General features: G+C 38.5%; 1 protein-coding gene across 1 annotated transcript in view; it reads left to right on the top strand.

Annotated features, from left to right (window-relative positions):
* Uhrf2 (ubiquitin like with PHD and ring finger domains 2) overlaps nucleotides 1-23,312 on the top strand; it is an 80,433-nt gene that overhangs the window by 30,336 nt on the left and 26,785 nt on the right. The window contains exon 4 of the mRNA XM_042686605.1: nucleotides 13,290-13,508. Within this exon, the coding sequence (XP_042542539.1) occupies nucleotides 13,290-13,508 (219 nt within the window). The remainder of the gene's footprint in view (nucleotides 1-13,289; nucleotides 13,509-23,312) is intronic.

The following is a 23,312-nucleotide window of genomic DNA, read 5'->3' on the forward strand; positions in this document are numbered from 1 at the left end:
GTAGTTCATTTTCAACATAGTATCTACTGAGTACCACTGCTGCATTTCTTTACCCTTTGTCTAACCATTTCTGTGCACCCCTTCCCCCCCCCCAAAGACAGATGAATGAACAAACAAGTCAAAAAGAAAAGAAAAACTGTTGTTTGCACTTCCTGGGATTCATTTCAATAAGTATTATTTTATGTGATCAGAGGCATTGTACCTTTGTGTTCCTCCCCTAAGAGTATCTTCCTTTGGTCTCACTGTGAATGCCTAAAGTCCTGTATAATTTATCATGGCTGTGTAAAATTTCATTGTGTATAAGCACTGCATATTTTGGATCTCCTCATCTATTGAGGGCTCTGGGCTGTTTTCATAACTTGGCTAGTATGAATAGTGCATCAACAGACATGGATGTGCAAGTGCCTTTATAGTATCCTGACCTGTAACATTCTAGGTAGATGCCTAGGAGTGGTATGGGTGGGTCATAGGGAAGTTCTGTGTTTAGTTTTTTTGAGGACCATTCAGACCATTGTCCATAGTGATTGTATTTGTCTATATTCCCACAGCAGTGCAGTAGGGCGGGGGATAATAACTAATCAGATATAATTCTTATATTTGAGGAGGAGTACTTGATAATAATGATGGGTATAGATGTTTTGTTGTATGCATAAGGCGAGTGTTGAGGGTAGAAGTGTTTTTCATAATGAATAAAGGACCGTACAGAAATCTGGGAATAGGAAACTTAGATTCATAGATTGAAATACTTGAAATTGAGGATATTGTTAATAAAATTATTTGTATAAATTTCTGGCACATGGAGATTATAAGCACTATTAGGAAAAAGATTGTTGTCAAAGGATTTGTCAGAGGGCTGGGAAGGTAGCTCAGTGGTAGAGTGCTTGCCTTGCATGCATGAGGCCCTGGGTTCGATTCCTCAGCACCACATAAGCAAAAAGAAAAAAGCCGGAAGTGGTGCTGTGGCTCAAGTGGTAGAGCGCTAGCCTTGAGCTGATAGAGCTGAGGGACAGCGCCCAGGCCCAGAGTTCAGGCCCACGACCGGACCAAAAAAAAAAGGGGGGGGGCTGGGAAGGTGGCTGGGGCTGGGATGGTGGCTCAGTGGTAGAGAGCTTGCCTTGCATGCCTGAGGCCCTGGGTTCGATTCCTCAGCACCACATAAGCAAAATGAAAAAAGCCAGAAGTGGCGCTATGGCTCAAGTGGTAGAGCGCTAGCCTTGAGCTGAAGAGCTGAGGGACAGCACCCAGGCCCAGAGTTCAGACCCCACGACTGGACCAAAAAAAAAAAAAAAGGATTTGTCATAATATTAATATCTTTTCTATGCAGAATAGAGCAAATAGGCCTGTGACATATTTGACATTGAAACCTGAGACAATTTTGATCCTCCTACCAACTCTGAGGAGCTTAGTTTTTACTCTTATTTTTATTTATTTATTTTGAGTCCGGTCGTGGGGCCTGAACTCTGGGCCTGGGCGCTGTCCCTCAGCTCTTCAGCTCAAGGCTAGCGCTCTACCACTGAGCCACCTTCCCAGCCCTAGTTTTTACTTTTAAATAAAGCATATTACAATGGTTATTATGGTATAAATAATCACATGTGCTTGAGTTGAGATAATTATATAGTAAAATGTATTTGTCCATAAAACTGTTGGTAGAATAATGGCTTAGATAACTTTATATGAGCTTATCCTGGGACTGGGAAGGTGGCTCAGTGGTAAAGTGCTTGCCTTGTATGCATAATGCCCTGTGTTCGATTCCTCAGCTCCACATAAGCAGAAAAAGCCAGAAGTGGTGCTGTCGCTCAAGTGGTAGAGCACTAGCCTTGAGCTGAAGAGCTGAGGGACAGGGCCCAGGCCTAGAGTTAAGGCCCCACAACTGACAAAAAAAAAAAATTTAAAAATTTTAAAAAATTTTAAAAATGAGCTTATCCTATCAATGGTATCATTTGACCCTCATTGATCATAGAATAAACAGCCAGGTTAGATATAACTAGAATAATTAGGATTCCTGTGTTTATACTGATGAGAGCTTGAGTTATTAGTAATTAGGTTCATACCATAAGTGTAAGGTGTGATGATAAATAAGATAATAGCTGATTTAGTGGTCATATTGTGGAGTTTTATGTTGTTATTTTGGTGGTGATGGTACTGGGGTTTGAACTCAGGCCCTCTTGCGTTGTAGACTGCTCATTTGGTTTAACCTATGTTACTGGATTCAAGTTTCTAGCTCTACATTTTCCTCTTTTTTTTTTTTTTTTTCTCCTGGTCCCAGGGCTTGAACTCAGGGCCTGGACACCACTGTCCCTAAGTTTCTTTTGCTCAAGGCTATCACTCTGCCACTTTGAGCCATAGTGCCATCTCTGATTTCCTGATGGTTAATTGGAGATAAGAGTCTCATGGACTTTTCTGCCTGGCTGGCTTCAAACTGTAATCCTTATATCAGCCTCCTGAGTAGCTAGTATGACAGGCATGAGCCACTGTCAACAGACGTCATTTTTTTTTTTTTAAGATAGAATCTCATGGACTTTGCTTTCCTTTTTTTTTTTTTTTTTTTTTTTTTATTTTATTTTATTTTTTTATTGTAAAGCTACTATACAGAGGGTTACAGTTACATGAGTAAGGTTATGAGTACACTTCCTCTTGAACATTGTTACCCCCTCCATTGTTTTCCCCCTACCATCCCCTCCCTCCCTCCCTTCCCCGAGGTTCTTTTTTTTTTTTTTTTTTTTTTTTTTGATTGTGATTAAATGATTACATAATTTCAAAGTCACAAGTTCATTCTAACTTCCCTGGAGCAAATTGTCTACCACAGTCTGTAATATATAACAGTGTTCACATGTTATATACCATATTTGTGATCAGCAGCATGAGGATATTTAGTAGTGGTTCAACCAGATGAGCGGGAGTTCTTTGTTTCTTAAGTCCTGTTAGTTTTGTCGTATCACTAACCTTTTGGATTTAGCATCCACTTATGAGGGAGACCATGTACCGTTTGTCTCTTCGTTCTTGGCTTACCTCGCTCAACATGATTCCTTCTAGCTCCATCCATTTCCCTGCAAATGCCATTATTTTGTCATTTCTAATGGCTGCATAATATTCCATTGTGTATAGATACCACAATTTTTGGATCCATTCATCTGTGGTGGGGCACCTAGGTTGTTTCCGACTTTGCTTTCCTAATCTGGTTTCAAACCATAATCCTCCATGTCTAGGCCTCCTGATTAGCTAGAGTTACAGCCTTTAGCCACCAGTGCCTATTAGGTTGTAATGGACCAAATGGGTAAACATTTGCTCCTTTTCTTTTTTTTTTTTTTATTTTTGGGTCCGGTGGTGGGGCCTGAACTCTGGGCCTGGGCACTGTCCCTCAGCTCTTCAGTTCAAGGCTAGCACTCTACCACTTGAGCCACAGCGCCACTTCCGGCTTTTTTCTTTTTGCTTATGTGGTGCTGAAGAATCAAACCCAGGGCCTCGAGCATGCAAAGCAAGCGCTCTACCACTGAGCCACCTTCCCAGCTCCAACATTTGCTTCTTTTCAAAGTTGTATATATCCTAATGATTGAACCCAGGACTTATCAGTTGCTAGGAAGACTCCCTACCATTTGAGCTTACTACTGCAGCCCCCTTTTTAAAAATTTATTTTATCTTATTTTTGGTTAGTCGTGGAACTTTAACTCTGGATCTGGGCGCTGTCCCTGAGCTCTTCAGCTCAAGGTAAGCACTCTACCACTTGAGCCACAGCACCACTTCTGATTTTCTGGTGGTTAATTGGAGATAAGAGTCTCAGGGTCTTCCTGCGCAGGCTGGCTTTGAACCATGATCCTGAGATCTCAGCCTCCTGAGTAGCTAAGATTACAGGCGTGAGTCACCAGTGCCCAGCTACTCCAGTCCTTTTATAGTAGTAATTATTATTATTATTCTTACTTTAAGATATACTCTCCCAAAATTGTCCAGGCTGACCTCAAACACTCAATCCTTCTGCCTTTACATCCTGAGTAGCTGGAATTACAAGTCCTAGCCACTATGCCTGACTTTTTCAAGATTTTTGAAGTTGTTAGCCTGTGTTAGTCAGTGAGCCAAATGTGCACAGAATCAAGTAGTATTTTTATATGGGAGTAACTTTTTTTATAATACAGTATTTTTAGAAGATCCCAAAAATGTTTAGAGCATTGCCAAATGAAGTGATTTCTGGGTTTTGATTGGGCAAAGTAGATTTTTCTTGAATGAAATTGAATATAGGAAGCTTTAGTGAAATTTAGTTTCAGAAGTTTGGTGCAATGACCAGTGTAACTTTTTTTTGGGGGGGGGGAGTGGGTCGTGAGGCCTGAACTCTGGACTTGGGTGCTATCCTTCAGCTTTTCAGCTCAAGGTTAGCACTCTACCACTTGAGCCATAGGGCCACTTACAGCTTTTTTTCTGGGCCAGGGCCTCATGCATGCAAAGCAAGCTTTCTACCACTGAGCTACCTTCCCAGCCCCACCAGTGAACTTTATTGCTTTTTGTTTGTTACTACTATATTTACCAAAGACTTTAAATATTTCCTTTCACCCTCTGTGACTTGCAGAGTCTTCAATGATAATGAAAAGGTGAATGGAAGAAGTTCACATGTGACCTTATCATTGCTCTTGGATGTGTTGTAAGATACATAGTTCTTAGACTAACTATATAGATAGTTAATTTGGATTTTTCAATTTTATGCATCATCCCTTTAGTATTTCTTAAAGATAGTTAAAAAATTTTGCAGATTTATCCAGGAATGGTGTTTAGAATGCTGATTCTTGAGGGGATCCCACTGCTGTAAGACTTGGGATTTGGCTAGGTCTCAGAAATCTGTTTTGCAAACAGGTAACCCAGGAACCTTTGAAATATACAGAACAATGGTTCTCTTACATACTATAGGGTTCAGGAACTATGCTGAGAATTTGATTTGAACTTTAGGTCTTTATAAGATTTTGGTGATTTTTGTTTTAATCTTTCAGCTTTAATTACCTCTTTTACTTGTTATATGGTTTTTTTTCTTACAAATTTGCAAAACAGCTAATAATGGAAGCAAACTTTCTGGCTTATTTCTAATTAATAAAAATCATTTTGGTAAGTATTCTCAAGTCTTACTTGGAATTACCATATTTGAGGCATAGATGCTTTTAACGTAATTGTATTTTCACTATCATCAAAAGTTATCCACCATTGTTAATGTGTTTAAAAATTGAGATTTTTCATGTAATTTTTAAAACCTCAGAGTAAACAGTTTTACGTTATTCTCAATTATCTGTGAGGTTTACTGTAAGGTGTTAAATTTCCTAATGTTATTTATTAGAGTACGAAATGCTTTTTCCATATGATATGACATTAAAGATTTTGTAAATTGGAACCTGCCTACAGATGAATGATGTCCTTATTTAAACATATTAGCCTCAGGAAGCTTAAAGACCAAGTGTTTTAGAATTATTAGCTTATAAACCACTTTTGACAATATAGTTTGACTATTATATATAGTAAACTTGTTTTTAAAACCATGAAGCTTAGTCTGTTTCTTTACAATTCAATACTAAGGGTACACTACCAATTGTCTACTGTTAGCAAAGAAAGTTTTATTTTTAATTGGCAACAATGTCATATTGTTAAAAACATGTACTCTGAAGGATAACTCAAAAGAATCAGTGCATAGGATAACACTAAATTTATAGGGAAATGTAAGCTTTGGATATATTAAAGGGTTAACTGTGAGTCTAGACTTTCATCTCACCAAAGTACTTCTAAACTCTGAAAGACAGAATATGTTATGACTAGTAGAATAATACCTTGACTTCTATTCTGAACACTTGAAGGTCATGCTTATAAAAGAAAGAAAAAGGACCCTAGTGTCTTCCTTCCATGGGTTAGGGGCTAGATTTTGGCACAATAATGTTGACTTGATTGGTACATTCCTACATTTCTGTACTCCAATTCCTTGCGAATACCTCAAACCCTATTTTAGAAGTTTTTCAAATTTCCACCCCTCCCACAATATTTCATATCGTTTATACAGTCCTCAGTGCAAATAAATTCTGGAAGAAGTCAGCTGCTGGGCCAACTTGCAATAGCTTCAGCTGTACATTAATCTTCATGAAAATGAGAATGTTTTGTTAGTGGCAGCCTACACTTGAATAGTCTTTCTCTTGAGTACTAGTATCATTCACTACCTACAAGTCTTTGCTCTTGTTTTTAAGAACACGGGAAACATAATAAAACATTTTTCTTAGTAATTTGCATGGCATTTTATGTTTCTACCTGCTGTGGTCTGGATATGGTTTGGGTATAGTTATCCAAGAGTTCATGTGCTGGAAGCCTGGTCTTTAGTGTCCAAGGTGGTGACCACATTGCAAATATGGAGCCTAGTAGAAACTTACTGAATAATTGAGTGAATTATTGGAAAGTATTCTCAGCCACTGTTGCTCTCTAGCTTCCTGTTTTGAGATGTGATGTCTTCCACATTCGCTTTTGCAATTGTGGTATATTATTGGGGCAAATCTACTGTCCTTCACCAGGAGCCAAACTAAAGGGGCCGAACTGATTTTGGACTTTGAGCCTTGAGAACTGGGCTAAATAAACCTCTTTGCCAAGTTACCCAACGTCAGCTATTTCATTATAGTAATATAGAGCCAACCAGTATGCCACCTATCTAGGTCAAGGGTGTTCAGAAAGAAGAAGAGACATAATAGAATCAAGATCTTTCTCAAACGTTGTAGCCATGGCTCATTGTAGTTCAGAACTTCAGTTATGTAAGAGCAGATTTTTCTATTAATGAGTTGGACATGTTTTCACACATTTGTATGTATGTTATATATCCCAGGTACTAAAGTTTGAATGTGGTTCTGGCACATTTTCTTTTCTTTCTTTTTTTTAAAAAACAAGATCCTCCTATGTTTCCCAGGCTGGCCTGAACTCAGTCTTCTGAGTGCTGGAATTTACAGGTGTGTAACACAGCAACAGATGGGAAAAAATGCTGTTTTGCAGTGTAAGTGCTGTGACAGGTATACACATTTGTCTTGAGAGTACAAGGTAGAGAAAATATCTCTTGTATTCCTGAAGAGGAACATGGACTACCAAGGATAAAGAAGTAGTAAAGAGGACTTCTTAACAGTAATGGGTATGGAATTGTGGTAAAAGGAAATCAAATTGAAGGTAAATAAAACTTTTCAGATTAAGATCCATATTTATTGCTACCAGATTCTGTAAAAAAAAATTCCTCTTAGAGGGCAGTAAAAGAAATTCATAAACACTTTGACCAAAAATAATAACAATTTGGAAGATTTGGAAGGTAAAACCCATTTGATTGAATCGTATCTCTCTTAACTGGCCAGAGAAATCTGAAATCTCAGGAGATAAGAAGCAAATGAACAATCAAGTAAAAATGGCATTGGGGGATTTTGGGAAGGTTCAGGCCTTGGATTCACTTAGGCACTTTAGAGATAGGCACATATATGAGTAGGGTCCAGAACAAGTGGCTTGGTTAATTTCTATTGAAGAATATTTTAACTATTTCTATTCAGAGTTTAAGCCAAGCAAAAAGACATTGTATCCAGGAATCAGGGTTCAATACAGGAAATAATAGATGGAAGAACCCTGCCTAACAGTTGTAAAACAGGCCTACAGAGCATGATGTTCAGATTGGAGCTGGGCACTGGTGGCTCATGACTTTAATTCTAGCTACTCAGGAGGCTGAGATCTGAGAATCACTGTTCAAAGCCAACCCTAGCAGAAAGGTCCGTGAAACTCTCATCTCCATCCAATTAACCACCAGAAAACCAGAAGTGGAGCTGTGGCTCAAAGTCATAGAGCACTAGCCTTGAGCAAAAAAAGCTCAAGGACAGTGCCCAGTCCTTTAGTTCAAGCCCATGATTGCTGGAAAAAAAGATTTTCAGATTAAAACAGAAGGTTTTAGAAGAGATTCTCTGAAGTCCAAAGGATTAATGTCATACCTGAAGTTTTTGAACATAAAGATTTATAACTGTGGTAAAAGGGAGATAAATTAATAATACTTACATAGAAAACTAGTACCTAAAAAGAGCAGTTAGGTACTCAGAGGAAAATGGAGTTATTGAAGAAAAATTGATTACACATGCTTCATTACTTAGCTGTGAATACTGTTAGGCAGTACGTTAAAAACTGTAGATATTTACAAATGACAGTGTGCTGAAGAGCAAGCAAGTTTGTCAGACCTTGTCAAAGAGTGGAGTCTAAACTGAGGACATGGCTCAAGTGGTAAAGCAGCTTGTCTACAAGTATGAGGACTTGAGTTCAAACCGGTTTTGCCCAGCATGTGATGTCTAGGGCTAGATGATCAGTTTGACATGTGTTTCTGCTTCTTAATACTAAGTTATTAAACTTCTGTACCTATCTATAAAATATTGATTAAATAGCTCTTACCTCTATCTAAGGGTTTCTGTAAATCTATATCACTACTTAACCAGTGGTTCCTTACTATAGGTGCTAATAATCATAGTCAAGAACTTAGAGGAAACTGAACTAGGTATGGATATAAGTGGATTAATAGCTAAAAAATATTTTTCATGTCAGGTTCATATTAACATCTGCTTCTCAAAACATCCAACTGGAAAATAGGCAACTCTTTTCTGAGTTTGCAGGAAGGAGTTGACATCTGAACTGAAATGGGGCTGGGGAGATGGACTTGCATGTGTGAGGTCTGGGTTCAATTCCTCAGCACCACATAAGCAGGAAAAAAAAAACTGAAAATGGCTCTGTGGCTCAAGCAGTAGAGCACTTGCCTTGAGCTGAAGAGCTGAGGAACAGTGCCCAGGCCTAGAGTTCAGGCCCCACAATTGACCAAAAAAAAAAAAAAAGTCTGCTTAAAGCTGATGCTTGTGGCTCACACCTATAATTCTAGCTACCTCAGAAAGCTGAGCTTTACAGGACTGCAATTCAAAGCTAGACCAGAAAGAAAAGTCTGCAAGATCCTATCTTCAGTTAACCAGCAGAATGCCAGGCTGGAGGTAGGGCTGAGATGGTGGAACACCACCCAAGCAAGTAGGCTGGTTAAGCATGAAGCCTTGATTTCAAACCTTAATAGTGGGAAGAAGAAAACAAGGGGATCTGCTTATGTGGTTGGCCCTTGCTGAGTTTTAGGAACTTAGCTGCAAATCAAAAATTTTGTTATATTATCTGAAGTGAGTTGAGTACCTATGTGATATAATAACTTTGTGAGGGGAAGAAGCAAGTCTAGTGTTTCTGGCTTCCTGTGGTCACCGCTTATGTCTTTTCCTTTTGATTTTGTTTTATATCCTGTGGCTGTAGTAAATTGTAGCTGTGGATACAGCAATATTCTATGGTCTGAGGAGTCCTTTGCATTCTGGTGAATCATTGAACATGTAGTGGTATTAAGAACGTTGGCACATAAAATGTAACAACAAATCCCATACGAGGTCTAATGATTTCTTATTATCAAATGTTCAAGAGTTCCTGAATTGTCTCATTGAACATATACCTAGAACACTAGGTCTTGGTGACTCACATCTGTAATCCTAGCTACTCAGGAGGGTGTAATTGAGAGAAATGGGGTTCAAGGCCAGTCAGGCAATAAAACTTCATGATATCTCAATGAATAAAACATTGGGCACAGTGGTATGTGCTGTAGATCCCAGCTGTGCAGGAAGCCTAAAGATTGCAGTCCAGACGGGCTCAGGCAAAAAAGTGAGGCACTTTGAAAAATAGAAAGCAAAAGGGATTGAGGGTATGACTCAAGTGGTAGAGTATCTACATAGAAAATACTAGGCCCTTGGGGCTGGGAGTTTGCCTTGCATGAGGCCCTGGGTTCAATTCCTCAGTGCCACATAAGCAAAAGGATAAAAGCCGGAAGTGGAGCTGTGGCTCAAGTGGTAGAGCGCTAGCCTTGAGCTGAAGAGCTGAGAGACAGTGCCCAGGCCCAGAGTTCAGGCCCCATGACCAGACCCCCCCCCACCCCCCCACCCCCCAAAAAAAGTACTAGGCCCTGAGTTCAGACCCTAGTACTGGAAACACAATCCTCCCCACTCCCTCATACACACATTTAGGGTGATGGCATGCCTGTAATACCAGCCCTGAGGAGTCAAACAGACACAGGAGGGTTATAAATTGGAGGTTAGCTTAGACCAGCTAAGCTTTACATACTATGAGCTGGTCTCAAGTAATAGCAATGAAACAAAACTATATTCGGAGTCTATATATTTTTTTAAAGTACTTTCATTCTGAATGTCTTTTAGTAAATTTAGGCAAAATGAGACTATTTTTGTTATTGAAGCATATTTTTTGCTGTTAACATTTTTAAAAACACATCGTGATTCATATAATCTTATAACACATTACAACTGAGAAAAAGAATCCTCATCTAAACTAGAATTTTTCTAAATATCTTAAAAATATAGCTAGAAATTTAATTCACAACTCTATAGTTACAAAAAGTCTAAAAGATGTAGTTTTAACTTCATTTTACAGGCTGAGAATAATGTGGCTATTGTTTTACTAATCCATGTGAAACAATATGTATATGTAAATTGGCGTTTAAACACCAGATGTTGGGCTAATGATCTCTATATTTAGGTCTGACCTTTAAAAAGTAGCATTGAAGCTGAATGTTGGTGGCTTGCTTCTGTAATCTTATTTACATGAGAAGCTAAGATTGGTAGGATTGTTGTACTAGGTCAGTCCTGGCAGAAGAGATCCTGAAACTTCATCTCCAGGAAGCGAACACTGTAACATGCACATATGATCCTCTAAATGATTGGATTCTTGAAAGCAGGTGGGCCCCGGCTCAGGTGCATGCCCTGTCCTAAAAATAATCATTGAAAAACTAGGGCTGAAGGCTCAGCGGGATCATAATAGTTCTAGCAAAACAACCAACCAATGTAGGAATGAAATAGAGAAGAGTAGAACCACGGATATGCAGTTGTACTTGCCAAGGTTCCTCTTAGTATTATTTCTATTTAATATTGGCAAAAATCTACTAATTAGTGACATTTACTTCATTCTGTACTGTTGTAAGCATGCAATATATGAGGGGTAATTACCATTAGATACATTTTACAGAGGAGGTTTAGTAATGTTCCCAAGGATATACGGCAGCAAGAAGCTAAATTAGAAATCTAAACGTAGGCTGGCTGAAAATAGAATCCATTTTTAGCAATGACAAAAATAATAGATCGAAAACCTTGTTTTGTGAATTGAAGGAAATTCAGTAAAAATAATGTTTCAGATTGAAAAGTTTATTAGAAGTGGCAGGGACAATAGTCAAGGAGTAGGCCTCTTGTAGACGATTTGGATTTCTTCATGGAATTAAGGTTTAAAGTAAATTCCAAAATCTAAACTCTGGTCCTGTATCAAGTAGCTTTTCTTTTCTATATCAGAACTAGGTAAAAATAAGTAACATGGCTTCTCTTAGGACTAAAAATGTTGTCATCAATTATTCTCTGAGCAGAGTCTGATTGGTTGAGCAGAATTAAGGCCCTGAGAGAGTAAATGGACCAGATAGGCTCTGATGCTCCCTGTCAATAGAAATTTCTCCTCCCAATTAACCATAACTTAGGGTCTGATTCAATTGGATGATTGAAGATCCTATTTAGGATTAATATCTGTTCTAAATGAGTTGGGTATTTGAGGAACTAGGACAGTTTCCATCTTTAGACCAGTTTTTATTTAAAGCAGGCCACTTTTAAGGATTGATGTTTTCTCCCCTTTCTGTCTTGTTTAATGTTGTCACACCAGAGTACAATATTATTTATTCTGTTCCCATATATTGTCGAACTTGAACATGTATTAGAATTACTGAGAGCATTTGTAGAAGAGAATGGGGCCTTATTGCCAGCTTTTCAATTGTTTTACGTGAAGACTGAGAATGTTGCATTTCTAATACATGTCCAGAGGGTGCTGATAGTGCTAATCTGAGACCACACTTAAGGATCTATATCAGTTTGGCCTCCCTCAATAGATTGCATTTTAAAAGAACAGGAACCAGATGTTACTTGTTTTTGTGTACCCATACTGTCTTAAAGGCAGCACATCTTAATTTTATCAAAACCACCATGGATTGTTAGTTACATTAATGTCTTTGGCCTGAGAATAACAAGACGTTACGCTTAAAATCTCAGAGCCTTCTATAACTCCAAAAGGAAATAAACCTAAGACTCTTACAGAAATTCTTTCACATGCTTTTGCTCTCTGATCCATGTAAAATTCTCTGGGAGGAGGTTGTTTGCTTGTTGTATTTTTTTTGCTTTTAAACATTACTAGGGCACTGGTTACATTTAAAAACTCTCCTTGGGAAAATGGAGGCTGTTGGAGCATGCTAGGTTCTTATTCTATATAAGCAAATGTTAGAGCTCGATGAACCTGTTCCAGGAGAGGCCAACATCTTAAAGACAAGGTCTCATTTGGTATCCCAGGCTGACCTTAAACTTGGTATAAAACCCAAACTGGCTTCTAACTAATTGATGTTCCTGTATCAGCCTCTTAAATGCATTATAGAGACATGTACCACCATGTTCAGCCCCTGTTAAAGTAATTCTTAAACTTGAGTTTAAGTATGTGCTTTACCACCCTTCCCACCTCTATCTTAAGGTATGTGCTTTACCACCCTTCTCACCTCTATCTTAAGGTATCAGTTACTTCTTAAGACTTTTAATAGGAATTACTTTATTCTTGTAATTAGAATCATGTATATGTGTGTATCATATAGTACATTAAGAAGAATATACGAGCTCATTCAGAATATCTAGATTATAATAATACTTGAGAGACTAGATATGTTACTTATAGTGTAACCTAGGGAAATAACAGTCTTCTAAAAGTTGGTACTGTACTGAGGATTGAGCCTAGGACCTCATAGACAAATGCTCTACCACTTAAAATTCATCCCTAGCTCTTTTGTATTCACTTTATTTTAAAAACAGGGTTTGCTGCCTTTGTCCAGGCTTACCTGGAACTTCCAGTCCTCCTGCTTCTGCCTCCTAAGCAGGTGGGATTATAGACATGTACCACCACACTCAGAGGATGATGGTTTGAAAAAATGGAATGTGCATTTACCTACCATTCTGTAAACCATGAAGAGAGCCATCTTTCCAAGGCCCAGTAACAGGAGAGGATTCTTGCTCACACTTACAGAAACCCCCATGAAATACAGCAAGCACTCCTTAAGATCTTCCAACTTCTTTTACTTTATCTCCTAGATGTCAACTTGTAAATTAGGTTTTTCTATAAATTGTATATAATTTCACTCATCTTTGATAAACTATATCATAAACTATGTTATATGGTTCTTTTCTCTTAAGGTATCCAGAAAGTGGCACAGTAGAAATGAATGGTAAGGATCTTCGTCCACGAGCTAGAACCATTTTGAAATGGAATGAACTGAATGTTGGTGATGTGGTAATGGTTAATTACAATGTAGAAAATCCAGGAAAAAGAGGATTTTGGTATGATGCAGAAATTACCACATTGAAGACAATCTCAAGGACCAAAAAAGAACTTCGTGTGAAAATTTTCCTGGGGTAAGATTCTCTTCATTAATCATTAATTTTTCAATTAAGGCATGCATTTTTTAGGTTTAAAACATGTATTCCTCATAAGAAAGTTGGAATCAGGGGGTTGGGGGGAGGCTGGGAAGGAATGGGAAGGGGAAACAAAGGAGGAGGCTACAATGCTTGATAAGAAATGTACTCATAGCCGGGCGCTGGTGGCTCATGCCTGTAAGCCTAGCTGCTCAGGAGGCTGAGATTTGAGGATCATGGTTCAAAGCCAGCCCGGGCAGGAGAGACCATGAGACTCCTATCTCCAATAAAAAAAAAAAAAAACATCAGAAAACCGGAAGTGGCGCTGTAGCTCAAGTGGTAGAGCACTGGCCTTGAGCTGAATTGCTGAGGGACAGCGCCCAGGCCCAGCGTTCAAGCCCCACAGCCGACAAAAAAAAAAAAAGAAATGTACTCATTATCTTGCCCATGTAATTGTAACCCCTCTGTACATATTTTCACAATAAAAAATAAATAAAAATTAAAAAAAAGAAAGTTGGAATCAGCAAAGACATTTCCATATTCTAAGTATATTTCCACAAATTCTTGAGATTTTTTTATTTGAAAAAAATAGAATAGGTTTGGAGAAAGGGGGGGCAGGTAAAAAAAAAAATAGCATAGGTGGGCAACAGTGGCTCACTCTGGTAATCCTAGCTATTCAGCAGGCTAATGAAGATTGCAGTTTGAAGTCAGCCCGGGCAGGAACATTGGTGAGATTCTTTATCTCCAATTAACCACCAGAAAACCAGAAGTGGTGCTATGACTCAAAGTGATAGAGCTTGAGCCCTGAGTGAAAAAACTCAAGGACAGACGGCATCCAGGTCCTGAGTTTAAGCCCCATGACAGGACCCCCCTCCCCCAAGAAAAACTTAAATCTTTATTTCTAAGGTTAGAGATATTATTTGGAAGAATCTTGGAAATAACTGGTTATCTTATTAGAGAAATCATTATTTGCATCACAGGAGTGTAGTAGACATTTTAATAACTGTGTTAGTATACTAGTGATATGCATAATAACTATCTGCTGGACTTAGTACTGGCAAAAGTTTTCTTAATTTCTCTTAAACTTACAGAGCTTAAAAAATTTTAATAAAGAGAATTCAAAATGTGAAAAATTGACCTGAAATACCAAATCACTGATACTTCTCTCATTATTATTATTATTATTATTATTATTATTATTATTTTGAGTCAGTTGTGGGCCTTGGACTCTGGACCTGGGCGCTCTTCAGCTTAAGGCAAGCACTCTACCACTTGAGCCACAGAGCCACTTCCAGTTTTCTGAGTCGTTTATTGAAGATAAGAGTCTCACGTACTTTCCTGCCTGGACTGGCTTTGAACCCTGATCCTCAGATCTCAGCCTCCTGAGTAGCTAGGATTACAGGTGTGAGCCACTGGTGCCTGGCTCTCATTAATTCTTTAAAAAGAAAACTCTCAGAGGGTTATCTGAAGTGATAAAATAGTAGGCATTGTTTCACAGTTAGAGTTTTTTTGTTTGGTTTGGTTTGGTTTGGTTTTTTCCTGGTACTGGGGCTTGAATTCTGGGCCTGGGTGCTGTCCCTGAGCTCCTTTTGCTCAAGACTAGCCATCTACCATGTGAGACACAGTGCCACTTCTGGCTTTTTCTATATTTGGAGATAAGAGTCTCACAAACTTTTCTCCCTGGCTGGCTTTGAACAGCAGTCCTCAGATCTCAGCCTCCTGAGTAGCTGAGATTATAGGCATGAGCTGCCAGTGCCCTGCCAATTAGCTTTTATACCTGGGAAATTTTTCCTACTATCTGTCTGCTTCTTATGAAAAGGTTATTGGCTACATACTTGCTAATTTGCTATTTTTAAAAAAGATACTTTCTGGGGCTGGGAAGGTGGTTCAGTGGTAGAGTGCATGCCTTGCATGCGTGAAGCCCTGGGTTTAATTCCTCAGCACCACAAACACAGAGAAAGCTGTAAGTGGCGTTGTGGCTTCAGTGGTAGAGCGCTAACATTGAGCTTAAGAGCTGAGGGACAGTGCCCATGACTGGCAAAAAAAAAAAAAGATACTTTCTACTTTCTACTTAACTGTTTCCAGATCTTTATTACAAATTTGTTACATTGTTGTGCATTTTTTTTCTTCCTAATGAATTCTCAGTAGTGTTTTTTTCTATTGAGCATAAAGGGTTTTAGCATGATACTAACCAACATAAGAGGAACAGCCAGATTTATATACTTGTCAAATTCTGCTAACAGGAGAAACACTTTATATATATTAAAAATACAAATATTAAAAGCATAAATTAAGCCAAGTGCTACTGGTTCACATCTGTAATCCTACTATTCCAAGAGGCTAAGATCTGAGGATTGTGGTTCAAAGCAAGCTCAGGCTGGTGAAAGTCGATGAGACTCTGGTCTCCAATTAACTACCAGAAAATGTGTAAGTGGAGTTGTGGCTCAAATGGTAGAGCAGTAGCCTTGAGCAAAAAAACCTCAGAGATAGTACCCAGGCCCAATGTTCAAGCCTCAAGACTGGCATAAAAAATAATGAATAAATAAATAAATCAAGGGTAGGTAAACTATGGTCTGCTTGCTACTTGCCTTTGTATGTAAAGTTTTATCGGAAACAGCAATGCCTGTTTTATATGTTTTCTGTGGCTGGATTTGTGCTAAACAGTATTACTGGATAGTTACAACATGGACCATCAACCCTCAAAGCTTAAGCTACTTAATGTTTGGCACTACATGTAAGCAGTATGCTGGCTCCTGCGATGAAGAAAAAGAATGTTAGATGTTGAATACAGGATATATTTTATGTATGTACTTGTGTGTGTTTGCATGCATGTATGTATGTATGTTGTGATATTTAGTATTGAACCTTATATTTTAGAAAACATTTCAGAACTTTTTACAGACTTCTAAACAACTTTAAAATCTGATATGAGTACAAATTCTGAAGAAAAAGAAAGCAACTAAGTAGTGTTGGGAGCCCTATAATGTGGAGCACAGACTGCATGAGACAGCACATGCACACAACAGGACATAACAATACTCACGGCACTAAGCTAAAAAAGAAAACAAAAATATAGCTATTTAAATAAAATTCTCCAGGTGATTTTAAGATGATAATAGCTTTGGAGACTAGCCTTTCAAGATTAAATGGAAATGATAGATAGGCAGGTGTTGATTGGTTAGTAGAGAGGCTGGGTAGTGATAATTATCCCAATAGTAAAACACTGTCCTAAAAATTATTGTATTCCTGGGCTGGGAAGGTGGCTCAGTGGTAGAGCACTTGCCTTGCATGCTCGAGGCCCTGGGTTCGATTCCTCAGCACCACATAAAAAAAAGCCGGAAGTGGCGCTGTGGCTCATGGTAGAGTGCTAGCCTTGAGCTGAAGAGCTGAGGGACAGCACCCAGGCCCAGAGTTCAGGCCCCACGATCGGACCAAAAAAAAAAAAAGAAAAGAAAATTATTGTATTCCTGTCTTTAAGTTTTTGCTACAAGTGATAAGGATTTAATGGTCAAAAATGAAGGTAGTGTGAAGCTTGTGTGACTGTACCACTCAAGCCATGCTCCCACTACTTTTTGCTTTAGCTTTTCATGTAAAGTCTCATGCTTTTGTCCAGGCCAGCCTTGAACCACATTCTCCTAGGAGCTCCACCTCCCACATACCTGGCATTACGTTGTCCATGTCAGCCCCAAACTTCAATCTACATTCTAGTATTTAATACCCTGTACAATTATAATAGTTTAAATTGTTCACAAACTTTGAATCCTATAACAAGAAAATTTATTCAACCTTAATTATTCACAAACTTTGAATCCTATAACAAAATTTATTCAGCCTTATTTAGAAGTACAATAGAATTACTTGTACTGAAGAATTACTTGTTGTCAATATCAGGTTTGTAAGATTTCATTTGTTTACTGAGTTATCCATGTTTCTTTATCGCATGATCTCTTCATGGTGTTATCACTACATACTATTGTTATATTGTTCCTATTTTATGTTGAAGTTATAAGTCAGAGTTGAAGTTATGAAGTTCTAAGTCAAAATTGACTGCTCAGCCATGCTTTTATTTCCATGTTGCTTAATCATGTAATCTCTCTCTTACTTGCCTGGTAAAAACCTTAGAGACAGTCATTTTACTTGTTTTGTGTCTTGTTTTTCAATTCTCTGTTCAAATGTCATATCAGAGTGGACTTCCTAAATACCCTGCATAAAATAAATAACATATATACATATGAGATATGGGTTACTTGAATTCTCCTTTAATCTTATGTTTTATTTTATTTTGTTTTCTTGTGCCAGTCCTGGGGCTTGAACTTAGGACCTGAGTGCTGTCCCTGAGCTGCTTTTGCTCTAGGCTTTACCTCTTGGACCACAGCTCCACTTCCAGCACCCTTCCCACCCTCCTTTTTTTTTGGTAGTTTATTGGAGATAAGAGTCTCATGGACTTTCCTGCCTGGGGCTGGCTATGATCCATGATCCTCAGATCTTAGCTTCCTGATTAGCTAGGATTATAGGCATGAGCCACTGGCACCCAGCTTACCATGACTTTTTAAAAATAGTACCTACTATCACCCAACTTGTCTCTTTTAAATTAACTGTATTTAAACAATAAACTGTATATTAAATAAACTGTTTCCTATTGCTGCTGTAACTAATTACCACACACATGGTAGTATAAACAGCAACACCCTTTACTTTACAATTCTGGAGGTCCTGAGACTGAGTGGGTTTGGATACTGGGCAAACATCATGATATAAGCAAGGGCATTCGTGTTTCAGAGACTGAGGGAGAATCTGTTTTCTTGCCTTTTAGAGGCCTCCCCCATTCCTTGGCTTGTGATTTGGCTTCCTCCATCTTCAAAGACAGCTACTTTTCATTTTTTTGACCATTTCTTTGGTAGTCAGGGCAGGACATTGGCAGACATTTGGAATGCCTCCAGCATAGAGCCTGTTTTTACCTTGGACTTTGGCTAGTTGCTGGCTTCTGGTGGATAGGACGTTGAAACAATAGAATGTTTTGCCATCTTCCAAGGCAAACATTAGGTTTGGGGATCACTGATATAGTGGCTTCATAGCTAAGACTTTCTCAGTTTGAAAACACGCAAAGTAAATCTTACCAAGCTATAAAAACAGCCTTCAGTCAACTGGTTGCTGAAATGTTAAACCATGACAGTATCTCTCTAGCAAAATGATGGTTGAACTTTAAGCAGGATAACTTGAGACTCTTGGCTTTTTTTTTTTTTTTTTTACAATCTGTAATGGAATTAAATACTGTGCTGTCCAAAATGGAGCCCACATAATGAGAAAACAAAAGGAAATGGAGCTGTGGCTTAAAATGGTAGAATGCTAGCCTTGAGCAAAAGAGCTCAGGGACAGCACATTGGCCCTGCGTTCAAGCCAAAAAGAAAAGAAAAGAAAAGAGAAAAACCAACTGAAAGAGACGGGTAGATACTTGATAAGCCTAGTTATCAGAGATAATGTTCAAGAAGGTAGTTGAAAAGATGGTTGTTTTCCACTGAGAACTGTTACCTATAAAATAATCATAATGAAAATTTGACAACTGAAAAATATAGTAATTTAAAACTCCAAGACATTACTGTTAATAAGAACCTCCACAAGACAGGATTAGTTAACTAGAAGGTAAGGCAATAAAAACTAGGAAACTGAAACATGGAAAAATAATGAAAAGCACAGAATATATTGGACCCACGGAATTTGGTGACAGGTCTAATTTGGAGTTCCTGTAAAAGAAAGACTATAATAAAGATACTTGAAAATGTAAAATTTGAACATTTCTAAAATTGATAAAAGATATTAGCCCCAATTTGAGAAATTCTGTGAAGTCTATGCAGAATAAATATAAAGAAAGCACTGATGGGATATCACAGATAAAACTGATAAGAACTAAAGATTAAAAAAGACTGAGGGGCTGGGATGGGAAGGGGAAACAAAGGAGAGGCAACAATGCTTGATAAGAAATGTACATATTATCTTGCCCATGTAATTGTAACTCCCCTGTATGGTATTTTCACAATAAAAAAAAAAAAAACTGAGAAGCTTGAAATGTGGCTTAGTGGTAGAGTGCTTGCCTAGCTTTCATGAAGCCCTGAGTTCAATTCCTCAGTACCACATAAACAGAAAAGGCTGAAAGTGGCACTGAGGCTCAAGTGATAGAGTGCTAGCCTTGAGCAAAAGAAGCTCAGGGACAGTGCCCCGGCCCTGAGTTCAAGCCTCAGGACAGGAAAAAAAAAAAAAAATGTCAGTAACTTTATCAGAAACAATGTACAATTTAAGCTAGGATACAGTGGAAGGGCAGGTAAAAGTACATGTTAAAAACTTCAGGTTAACATATATATTTAATGAATATATTGTTTAAAAATGAAGCCAAAATAAAGAGACTCAAATAAAACCTGAGAGAATTCATCAACAGGATTGCATCCTTTCCTCCTTTCTTCCCTAAGTCCTCCTTTTTCCTTCTTGCCTCTTCTTTCTGATTGCTGGGATTACAAATGTATACCACTTCACTTAAAAGAAGTTTTTTTAGGGCTGGGAAGGTGGCTCAGTGGTAGAGCGCTTGCCTTACATGCTCAAGGCCCTGGGTTCCATTCCTCAGCACCACATAAGAAAAAAGCCGGAAGTGGCGCTGTGGCTCAAGTGGTAGAGCACTAGCCTTGAGCTGAAGAGCTGAGGGACAGTGCCCAGGCCCAGAGTTCAGGCCCCACGACCGGTTTATTAAAAAAAAAAAAAAAAAGAATAAAAAGAAAAAGAAGTTTTTTTAAGCAGAAGAAAGGTGATCTTAAATAGGAAAGAATTAAGGACTAGTAAATATATGGCCAAGTTCAAGCGGACTATTCACTAATTATAGTAATGTTATGTTTGTGTAGAAAAATGCACAAAAGCAATAATGGAAAAGCTGAGGATAATAAAGAAGTTGCAAAATTCTGGTATCTGGAAAGTAAAACTAAGTAGATTGGTATTCTGGACTGACCATTAAAATATAAAGCATTATTCACAAATACCAAAGAAATAAAATGAGATTAATCCTAAAGAAAGCAATGTCTGGCCAAAAGAAATGTAAAATAATAGGAAAATAATAGGAAAAAGTCTATAGCGTTTTAGCCATTATATTGACTTAAATATTGTAAGGACAGAGATCAACAAGGTAGTTGAAAACAAAACCCCAAGCTGCTCATAAGAAAGACTCCTTAAAAATAAAATCACAGAAGTTAAAAAGAGAAGGATACTTGGGATTCTAAGAAGATGATAATATTGTCAAATGTCCATATACAAACATGTCAGAAGAGCAAGATACCTATTCCAAAAATTCAAAGGCAGTATTTACCACAAAATTTGATGGTGTGAAAAGGATATACATACAATTAATCTACAGCTGGGCACTGGTGACTCACATCTATAGTTCTAGATATTCAGGAGGCTGAGATTGTTGTTTAAAGCCAAACAGGACAGTAGAGTCTGCAACACTCTTTTCTTTTTTTTTTTTTTTTGGGGGGGGGGGGGTCCAGTCGTGGGGCCTGAGCTCTGGGCCTGGGTGCTGTCCCTCAGCTCTTTAGCTCAAGGCTAGCACTCTACCACTTGAGCCACAGCGCCACTTCCGACTTTTTTCTTTTTGCTTATGTGGTGCTAAGGAATTGAACCCAGGGCCTCAGGCATGCAAGGCAAGCGCTCTACCACTGAGCCACCTTCCCAGCCCCTCTGCAAAACTCTTATCTCCAATAAACCACCAAAAAGCCAGAAGAAAGCCGTGGCTCAAGTGGTAGAGCACTACTGGTTTTTTGTTTTTTTTTTTGTCAGGCATGGGACTTGAACTCAGGGCCTAGGAAATGTCTCTGAGCTCTTTTTGTTCAAGGCTAGAATCTTACCACTATGAGCCACAACACCATTTCTGGTTTTCTGGTGGTTAATTAGAGGTAAGAGTCTCATGGACTTTCCTGCCTGGGCTGACTTTGAACTGGGAATATCAGATTTCAGCCTCTTGAGTAGCTAGGATTACAGACATAGGCCACCAGCACACAGTTTAAGAGTACTAATCTTGAACAAAAAAGCTGAGGGACAGTGCCCAGACTCTTGAGTTCAAGCCCAAGACTGGCACACACACACAGATCCCCAAAAATCTAGCTTTTGTGTACACCAACAATGAGAAAATTGAAAGTGAAATCAGGAAAGCAACTCCATTTGCAATAATACTAAAATACCTAACCAAGGAAGTGAAAGATCTCTACCACAAAAACTAAATTTTTGAAGAAAAATTGAAGAAAACATCAGGAAGTGGAAAGACCTGTGTTCCTAAATTGACAGAATTAATATTGTGGAATGGCAATACTGCCTAAACTGATCTGCAAAATCAGTATAGTACTCATCAAGATACCAATGTCATTCTTCACTGAGATAGAAAAAACAGGACAGAGATCCTTATTGCTATGAGGGAGGGGTAACAAGCTTGACAAGAAATGTACTCACTGCCTTACTTATGTAACTACAACCCCTCTGAACATCACCTTGACAATAAAATTTAAAAATAAAAATTTCAAATCTGCAAAAAAAAAAAATCCATTAAGTATGAATCACAAAAGCAATCCTTGGCAAAAAATTCCAGACTTCAAATACTTACAAAGTTGTAGTAATGAAAATAGTTCAGTACTGACACAAAAAAAGGCCCAAGGGCCAATGGAACAGAACAGAAAACACAAATAAACTCACAGGTCTGCAGCCATTTGATGAGAGAACCAAAAGTTTAGGATAGAAAAAAGACAACCTATTCAACAAATGATGTTGGGAAAACTGAATATACACGTGGAAAGCTGAAACTGGACCCGTATCTGCCACTCCATACTAAGACCAATACAAAGTGAACCAAAGACCTCAATGTAAGACCTGAAATCATGAAACTAACTACAGGAAGGGGTAAAACATTAGAACTCTTCTACAGAAGCAGGAACTTTCTGAATATAGTTTTTGAGTTTTGGCAAATCAATGAGGAAGTTGACAGATAGTATTGCATCAAACTAAGAAGTTTCTGAATGACAAAAGACAGTTAATAATCTGAAAAGACAGCCTACAGAAGGGAAGATCTTTACCAGCCATACACCAGATAGTGACCTAGTAGCGAGACTATACAAAGAGCTCAAGAAACTAAACCTGCCTGGTGCCGATGACTCACACCTGTAATCCTACCTACTTAGGAGGCTGAGATCTGAGGATCACTGTTCAAAGCCAGCCCCACCAGGAAAATCTGTGAGACCTTTATCTCCAGTAAACCACTCAGAAAACCAGAAAGTGGCTCTGTGGCTCAAGCCGCAGAGCACTGGCCTTGAGTTGACGAGTGCAGGAACAGTGCCCGAGGTCAGAGTTCAAGCCCCATGACTGACCAAAAAAAAAAAAGAAAAGAAAAGAAACCAAACCTTCAAAGAATTAATAGCTCAATTAAAAAATGGGCAAATGACCTAAATAGAAGTTTCTCAGAAGAAGAAAAAATAAAAATGGCCGAATAGACACATGAAGAAATACTCAGCTATCTCTGACCATAAAATAAATGCAAATCAAAATAACACTGAGATTTCATCATCCCAGTTAGAATGGCCACCATCAAGAATACAACAGCCAGGTGCTGGTGGCTCATGCCTGTAATCCTAGCTACTCTGGAGGCTGAGATCTGAAGATCCCGGTTAAAAGCCAGCCTGGGCAGGCAAATCCATGAGACTCTTATTTCCAATTAACCACCAGAAAACTGGAAATGACGCTATGGCTCAAGTGGTAGAGTGTTTGCCTTGAGCTGAAGAGCTCAGG

This window comes from Dipodomys spectabilis, unplaced genomic scaffold, assembly GCF_019054845.1.
Source record: "Dipodomys spectabilis isolate Male_0828 unplaced genomic scaffold, ASM1905484v1 ptg000098l, whole genome shotgun sequence".
Lineage (NCBI taxonomy): Eukaryota > Metazoa > Chordata > Mammalia > Rodentia > Heteromyidae > Dipodomys > Dipodomys spectabilis.